Source organism: Lissotriton vulgaris, chromosome 9, assembly GCF_964263255.1.
Source record: "Lissotriton vulgaris chromosome 9, aLisVul1.2, whole genome shotgun sequence".
In the NCBI taxonomy this organism is placed as follows: Eukaryota; Metazoa; Chordata; class Amphibia; order Caudata; family Salamandridae; genus Lissotriton; species Lissotriton vulgaris.
In genome coordinates, this window is record NC_141697.1 from 15,007,997 (window position 1) to 15,016,676 (window position 8,680).

General features: G+C 56.5%; 1 protein-coding gene across 1 annotated transcript; it reads left to right on the top strand.

The window, feature by feature from the left end:
• Nucleotides 1-912: 912 nt before the first annotated feature.
• NKX2-1 (NK2 homeobox 1) lies at nucleotides 913-6,480 on the top strand. The gene is made up of 2 exons (XM_086936561.1): nucleotides 913-1,376; nucleotides 5,459-6,480. Exons 1-2 carry the CDS (start codon nucleotides 1,040-1,042, stop codon nucleotides 6,091-6,093), a joined length of 972 nt encoding a protein of 323 aa, XP_086792687.1. The 5' UTR covers nucleotides 913-1,039; the 3' UTR covers nucleotides 6,094-6,480.
• The last annotated feature ends 2,200 nt before the right edge of the window (nucleotides 6,481-8,680 follow it).

Here is an 8,680-nt window from a genome sequence, read left to right on the forward strand (position 1 = left end):
AAAGCTCCTCTGGCCTCAGTGGCCCGAGTTCACAAGCGCTTCAAAGATCCTCTCGCCTCAGTGACCCTTGTTCACAAGTTCTTCAAATCCCCTCCGACCTCAGTGGCCCATGTTCACAAGTGCTTCAAATCCCCTCCGGCCTCAGTGGCCCATGTTCACAAGCGCTTCAAAGATCCTCTCGCCTCAGTGACCCTTGTTCACAAGTGCTTCATATCCACTCCGGCCTCAGTGGCCCATGTTCACAAGCACTTCAGAGCCCCTCTGGGCTCAGTGGCCCATGTTCACCAGCGCTTCAAAACCCCTCTGGCCTCAGTGGTCCATGTTCACAAGCGCTTCAAAACCCCTCTGGCCTCAGTGGCCCATGTTCACCAGCGCTTTGAAGCCCCTCTCGCCTCAGTGGCCCATGTTCACAAGCGCTTTAAAACCCCTCTGGCCTCAGTGGCCCATGTTCACCAGCGCATTGAAGCCCCTCTCGCCTCAGTGGCCAATGATCACAAGCACTTCAAGCCCCTCTTTCCTCAGTGGCCCATGTTCACCAGCGCTTCGAAGCGCCTTTCGCCTCAGTGGCCGTGTTCACAGGTGCAGTCTGATTCTGGGAGCTACACTAATGCAGGATAAGGAAGCCCTTGCTGAGGGTGGGCCCTGCGCGCACATCCCTGGACCCAGGCCCCTCCGTGCGTAACTGTGGCCTCCCCTTCCGAGTCTGGACCCTGTCTCTGCGCCCCCAGTCCACCCCCGCCCGTGGCGCGGCGCACACGAGCGCAGCTCGGAGGTGTTTACCTTGCCATCAGCCTGTAGGCTCATTACCCCGGAGCGCTTTTGTGCCACGGCCGAGGCCCCGCCTCTAGTGGCAGCGCAGCCCCCCAGCCCTGGCGCCTGCCTAAAACAAACGCAGGCAGCGCGGAGGCAGCACTCAGCCAATTAAGGCGCCCTCCCAGCTCTCCACCTACCACTGCACCCTCAGCCCTCGGGTGCGGGCGACCCCAGGCACAGGACTGGCACAGAACGCCCTGCGCCAGCCCTCGGCCCTGGCAGAAACATGTCGATGAGTCCCAAACACACGACGCCCTTCTCTGTGTCCGACATCCTGAGTCCGCTGGAGGAGAGCTACAAGAAGGTGGGCATGGAGGCCGGCGCCCTGGGGGGGCAGCTGGGGGGCTACCGGCAGTCCGGCATGCAGCAGAGCCCCATGGGCCACGGCGGGGGCGCCTACCACATGGCCACCGTGCCCCAGCTCTCCCACGCCAGCATGGGCGGCTACTGCAACGGCAACCTGGCCAACATGGGCGAACTACCCCCCTACCAGGAGAGCATGCGGAGCGGCGCGTCCTCGGGGGGCTGGTACGGCGCCAACCCGGACCCCCGCTTCTCCACAAGTAAGTCTCTGCGCTCCCCAGGGCTGCTGGGCACAGCTGGCATGAGAGGGTGCGCTCACTGTATGCAATGTCTGAGCCCACCCTTCGAAAACGAAAGTGCTCCTGAAATGATCGAATGTGTGAGGGGGGTGGGCGCGAGGTGACCGCAGGGGCGCTGGACAGGTGCTGGGGTGAAGGGGTGGGGCGCGAGGTGACCGCAGGGGCGCTGGACAGGTGCTGGGGTGAAGGGGTGGGGCGCGAGGTGACCGCAGGGGCGCTGGACAGGTGCTGGGGTGAGGGGGTGCTTGGATAGGGTGACTTCGAAAAGAACAAACCTCCTTCTAGACCTTCGAGCTTGTCTACAAGGCCTGCCCGGTTCAAGTGCCCCACAGTACGCTTCCCCTTGGCACTCTGTAATGTGCGCCCGTGCCACCCTGCGGTGTGCGTCCGTGCCACCCTGCGGTGTGCGCCCGTGCCACCCTCCGGTGTGCGCCCTCTCCCCGTGCCACCCGCGGTTCCACTCTTTTCCGCCCAGGATCGCACAGCGCGCAGGGGCCCAGGGCTCGTTTGCTCCGTCCGGCTCCGGGCCCCACAGTCCCCTTCTCTCGGCCCCAAACCTTAGAGTAGAGGCCCCCCGGGCCGCAGCTCTGAGGGCCCCTCTCCGTCCGTCCTTCGGGCCCTGGGGAGATGTCACACTCCACACGGCCTGTGCTGGCGTGCGCCCAGAAGGCGCCTCTGCTCCTAGGCGCTAGAGCGCACCTTTCTAAATACAACTGTCTGTGCTGAATCTCTGGGAGGCAACTATTGCCCCAGCGGCGGTGGGTTCACGCCGCCACCTCCGGGACTTTTAAACTATTGCCCCCTCGGCGGTGGGTTCACGCTCGGACCCGCACGGGTGGCTGCCACCTGTTGTTCCTGGTTATTCGTGTGATCGCGTTTTAAGGGATTGTGGCTGATTTCATTTAATCAAAGCCATCAATGAATACCACTTCTAGTTCTAATATGGCACACCGCCCCCCTGCCCGACACCTGCCAGGGCCCTGCGCTCCAGGCCGCTCCGCCTTTCAACCAAAGTCTGCGGTGTTTAGACCCCGAGCAGAAAAGATGAAGACTGGAGGCGGCAGGAGCGTCGGGTGAAGCGAGGCCACCGCAGCCGTTTCATTAAATATTAAATATGCACCTTCGGGGGCTCGGACACTGCTTCCCACGAATGTCACAAAAATAACGGGTTTAAATGCCGCATTGATTCATGGGGCGCAATCGCAATAAATACAAATTGTAATCTGTTGCAGCCGTTTGTGCATTCACCCCCGTTGCACGATAATGCAGAATTAAGACCTGTACTTGTTCAATGACTAACGATAATCGTGCGTCTGTGTATGCACAGATATATATTTATATACACACACATCCATATTTATCATATTTATGCACACATATTTATCATATATATGACAAATATGTATGTGTGTACATATATGATAAATGTCTGTGTGTGAGTATGTGTGTGAGTATGTATGTATATATATATATATATATAATATATATATATATATATATATATATATATATATATATATATATATATATATATATATATATATATATATATATATATATATATATATATATATATATATACAAGCTCTCTTGCAGAGTGAAACGCGTCATCCTAAAATAAAAAACGTCTTCCCTGTTCTCCACTGGTGGATGTACTTTTTTCGAGGCTTGTGAGGTCCCGACCGTTGGTTCTGACATCTATTCGGAACCTGGACTGCTTTCTTCATATATATATACATGTATATATATATATATATATATATATATATATATATATATATATATATATATATATATATATATATATATATATGGGACGCCTCGTCGCTGAGGCAGCTATGCGCATTATACATCCTGTAATAAATATATATATATAAACACAAATATTCAATTGCATCGCAGGTTTTTTAGCTGGGAATAATTAGAGTTGCAGATTCTTTCAAAAATAAATTCCTGTTTGTTTTTTTGCTGGACACAGGATCGAGGCAAAAAAATAGCATTGATCACTTTTAATCTATGACCAACTTAACCAACAATGTAATATCTGTTTCTCCTTTGCGATGACTTCCTCAACAATTGTCCCTGTTTAGTTCGGGTATATTTCCGCAGTCCCTTCAGGTTATTTATCAATATTTCGGCTGCCACTTTGTTTTTAATATTTCCCCGCTGTTCCTTAAAGTTATTTTTAACTATATTGCCACCGCCGCTGAAAGTTCATATTTCCGCTGTCCCTTGAAGTTATAATTCACAATATTTCCGTGTCCTTTAGGTAACGAAATCAACGAGAGTTCTATTTCCCTTTGGGACAACATTGCCCATAAATGTCCCTTTCTGTCGGCGTGAGACCCCGCCCGCCCGACCTCGCACCCCTACGGACAGACCCCGACAGGGTTTCCTTTTTTATTGCTCGACCTCTCAAAGACAGGAAGGTTTTCCTTTAAGTAATTCGTCAACACAATCTCTTGCTGTCTTCATTTTTATAACCTCGCAGCGTTATGTATATTTGTTTTGTATTTCTTTCCCCCTCTTCTGTTTCCTGTCGGGTGACTGAATGGACAGTATTTCTCCTTTGACCGCGACCTCTTGCCTGGCTCGGGGTCTCCGAGGCCCTGGGGCTCTTTTGTGTTTCAAGTCTCACTACTTTCCCGGGTGAAGCGCGGACGCCCGATGCTGGTGCCCTCTGCGGGTGTGGCGGGTGGCATCAGCCCCCTGTATACCCGGTAGTGCCGCTCCCCGTGCCCCCCACACACACCCCTTGGCTCGGTGTTCACAGTCAGCAGCTCGTGAGGTCGGAAGCGCTGGGTTGTTCCAAGGGTGCAGATGCTCCCTGTCCTGTCCGCGCTCCCTGTCCTGTACGGCTCCCTGTCCTGTCCACGGCTCCCTGTCTGGTCCAGTGCCTCCCCTATCCACGGCTCCCTGTCCTGTCCGCGGCTCCCTGTCCTGTACGGCTCCCTGTCCTGTCCACGGCTCCCTGTCTGGTCCAGTGCCTCCCCTGTCCTGTCAGCGCTCCCTGTCCTGTACGGCTCCCTGTCCTGTCCACGGCTCCCTGTCTGGTCCAGTGCCTCCCCTGTCCTGTCAGCGCTCCCTGTCCTGTACGGCTCCCTGTCCTGTCCACGGCTCCCTGTCTGGTCCAGTGCCTCCCCTATCCACGGCTCCCTGTCCGGTCCAGTGCCTCCCCTGTCCTGTCCACGGCTCCCTGTCCGGCCTGCGGCTCCCTGTCAAGTCCTGTGGGAATAGATGCAGTGTTTGAATTACCCCCTGGGGGCCATTGCTAGGATCTTGTGATGCCCTGGAAAACAGGGGGGGGGTTCTCGAAGTACCCCTGGAGTGTCACAGCTAGGGCCATGCAATGCCCTTGGGGGGGGGGGGGGGGGGGTTGTATTACTCCTGCGGCCACAGCTTGGATCTTGGATGTCTTGAGGGGGGGGCGGGGGGGGTCTTGAACCTCTCTGTTGAAGGCCCTCACTGAAGGTGGTAGAAGGGGGGGGGGGGGCTTCATTCTCCTGGGGAGTGTCCCCGGCCAGGGAGGGTGGGGCTGAGGCTCCTGAAAGAGGCCAGTGGTGGTCCCAGCCGAGTCTGTGGGGGGCTCTGTGGAGGGCCCCACCTGTGGTTTTACGCAGGGCCAATCTTGCCTGTTCCGGGGGACGCTCAGCGATGGGCCTTGTGGATTCTCTCTGATGTGGAGGGGGGCGGGGGTCTGGTGCACCACGGGGTATCCAGGGAAGGTCCTATCCCAGTGTGACCTGGATGCTCTGGTTGAGGGGGGGGGGGTGGAGGGGGCTGTGGGGTTCAGGCTGCACCCCGGGGATCCCAGCGGCAGCGCTGTAGATTCTTCAGGGAAGGTCCCATCCCAGGTTGTACTCAATGCTCGGGTGGGGCAGGGTGTGGAGGGGGGGGGGGTTGGATGCACAGCGCTGTAGATTCCCGCTGCAGGTGCTGCGAGGGCCACGGGGCCCCCACTTTGGCTGAGTTGCTGGCCTCTTCGGGGGGTGCGCGCTGTGGCCGGACCCTGGCACTGACCTCTCTCTTTTCTCTCCTTACAGTTTCCCGCTTCATGGGCCCGTCCTCGGGGATGAACATGGGGGCCATGGGGGGCCTGGGCTCCCTGGGGGACGTGGCCAAGGGCATGGCGCCCCTGCAGAGCGCCCCCCGCAGGAAGCGGCGGGTGCTGTTCTCGCAGGCGCAGGTCTACGAGTTGGAGCGACGCTTCAAGCAGCAGAAGTACCTGTCGGCCCCGGAGCGCGAGCACCTGGCCAGCATGATCCACCTGACGCCCACCCAAGTCAAGATCTGGTTCCAGAACCATCGATACAAGATGAAGCGCCAGGCCAAGGACAAGGCGGCGCAGCAGCAGCTCCAGCAGCAGGACGGCCCGGGGGGCGCCTCCTGCCAGCAGCAGCAGCAGTCCCCGCGGAGGGTGGCCGTGCCCGTGCTGGTCAAGGACGGCAAGCCCTGCCAGGCCGGCTCCAACGCCCCCCAGGCCCACCAGGGCCACGCGCAGCCGGCGCAGCAGCACCAGGCCCACCCGCAGGCCCCCGCCGCGGACCTGGGGCCCCACGCCGCCAGCCCCTCCGGCCTGCAGGCGCAGGTCTCCAGCCTGTCCCACCTGAACTCCTCCGGCGCGGACTACGGGCCCGGCATGGGCTGCTCCACCCTGCTCTACGGGCGGACCTGGTGAGGGGCCCCGCGGAGCCGGGATATTTATGGGCCTCTGGAGCCACAAGAGCCCCTCAGAGCCGCCTCGAGAGGGGGCCTGGAGAGGGAGCTGGAGAGACCTGGGGGCCGCGCTGGCCACGCTGCGCAAAGGAGGCATTCCAGGGTGGCCCCTTCAGACTCCACAAGGACCGGGCCGGGCCCTCCACCCTGAGAGCCTGCGGGAGGGGCCCGGGGGCCAGGGCGCAGACACAGGACAAGTGCCCCTCGGCCGCCCTGCCCCGTGGGCCGTTTCCAACCCCCACCCCTCGCTCATCCCCGACCCTTTTGGAAATTGATGTGAAATTGTAGCTGTACTTTTTGTTGGGCTGAACATTTTAGTTTTTAGAAGAATGTAAATTACGTTGTACGCGCCCGTTCCATTCTTACCTCATCACATGTCCATCTGATTTTGGAAATGTTTTTTTTCTTTGCGCCTCTTCCTTACTGCTGTAACTTCGTAGATGTAGGCGCTGGTGAGACCCGCTTCTTACAAACAAATAAATGCACCGGATGTGAAAGGCCCGACTGGTTCCTCCCTGGCGCACGAGGTGACCTCCTTGGCTCTGTGTGTGTGTGGGGGGTAACAATGTCCACCCTCCCCAAAAGTAACTAGCTTCTCCCTGCGCATCTGTTCCAAACGTGTTAAGCGCGCCTTCATATATGTTATACGTGATAATACACAACGCATGCGCGTGTTTGTCTTACTCGGGGCCGGGGTGACGCTGCATGAAAGGGGGGACCCCAAACTCCAGAGCTGTTTAAACCCCAGTGCCTCGGCTAAAGTGGTTTGTACATGAATCCTCTTTCGAAGCAGTTGGGCTGCACGTTTTCCATCCCTTCATTTTGAAAGCTCGTGCCTAAAGGCAGATTGGTGAATTTTGGCAGAACTCTGGCCCTTTACACCCCCGAAATAGGTGAAGTTAAGAGTTAAACCCTCCCACGAAGCAGGAACAAAGGCAAGGGGATGGCAGTGGCCGTCAGAGCAGGCAGAGAGCTGCCCCTCACACGGGGGGAAGGGGGGGGGGGGGGGGGCAGGTGCGGGCCACAGCGCTACAGGTCGGGGCAATTCGTATCTGCTGGACAGACCAGCGCCGTGACAAAGGGTTTGTTCTCACACTTTAGGGCAGCGCTTTAGCTAGCGCCGAGACCCCTCACTCTGGGAGGCCGCGCGCAAGGCCGGGCTTTCGGTGCAACACATGGCATTTCTTGCGCGTTAATGTTACAAAGTCCTTCTTACTGGGCGGCAGTGCCAGGGGGCTGCGGCGGGAGGGTGGTGGGGGGGGGGGGGGGGGGTATGTACAGCATCCCTGACTGTTTGTTCCCCAGAATGTGCCTCGCACGCGCCGGGGCGCTGCGTAAAGATGGTGGCGCTCCGAAGTGTCGCACCCTTTGTCGGCGGGCAGTGCCCTTTCAAAGCCCGGGTCGGTGCCCCCTCCCAGCAAGCAGAAGTCCAGCTTTAGGGCCTTGTTTCAGCCCCACATTTTACGTTTCCCCGCATTTCGTTTTTTTTTTATTTCTCAAGAAACTGCGTTCCGCCGGCTCCCTTTATTTTTATTTTTTGTTTCATTCAGCCAGAAACTAAGAAAGGCTGTACCTAAAATTGTAAATTTTATAAAGGAATGGATTAATTCGTTTTACTGCAAATCGAGAACTTTGCCATTCAAAATATGCTTTATAATGAAATACACAAACTCGGCCGGGGCCTAAGGCAAGCCTTGCGGCGAGGGGACCCCACCTTTCAGGGTGCCCCGTTTGGCCCAAGATCTATGAATATCCGTCAGAGACGGTGGACTGACACCCCCTCCTTCTTCAAGGGGGCTCCATCATTTTGTGTTATTTCAATCAACAACATAGGCGGCAGTTACACAATTCTTCAAGTTTGGAAACCCTCCTGTGCGCGCACGCACAGTCCGTTGCCGTTTTTATTGCGCAAATATTGCTTTTGAGCAGAGTTCTGAAAGACATGAACGACAGTTCCATTTTGTACATATTTTTGAGTGTAATATAAGTTCAGATTCGAGGGACAGAGTTGATATCATGGATGTAAAATGTGACCACGAGGCCGCGGCCATCTCCGGAGACGCTGCGATCCGTCCTCGCCTGGCCCAAGAGACGTTTTACGCATAAAGAAAGCGGCGCCGCCCCAGGGCCACAGCCCTTCAAGGGGCCCCTGATGGACCCGCTCCGTTCGTTAGCGGCTGGCCCTGATGATCGGAATAATTCCTAAACTTATTAGGTTGAATACCATTTCTCTTTAATTCATTTGTAAGGCGGGTGATGTGAGAGTCGATTTTGGATTTATTGCACAAAAATATTGTTTACGCGTCATGCAAAATCCATTCAAATTGTTTCTTTTCGATCGCAACAGGGCCTCGCGTTCGAGCAACGGGCGGGAGGGTGTCACAGAAATGATTTGCATCGATATGAGCGCGCTGCTGCTGGGTAACTTTGGAAACACAAGGCCCCATCACTGAATATTAGAAGTGAACACCTGTATAATCTGGGGGCGCGCGCTGCGCACTGTCCGCGGCCTGGCCGAAGAGGGCAGGAAAGGTTCGAAACTGGGTCAT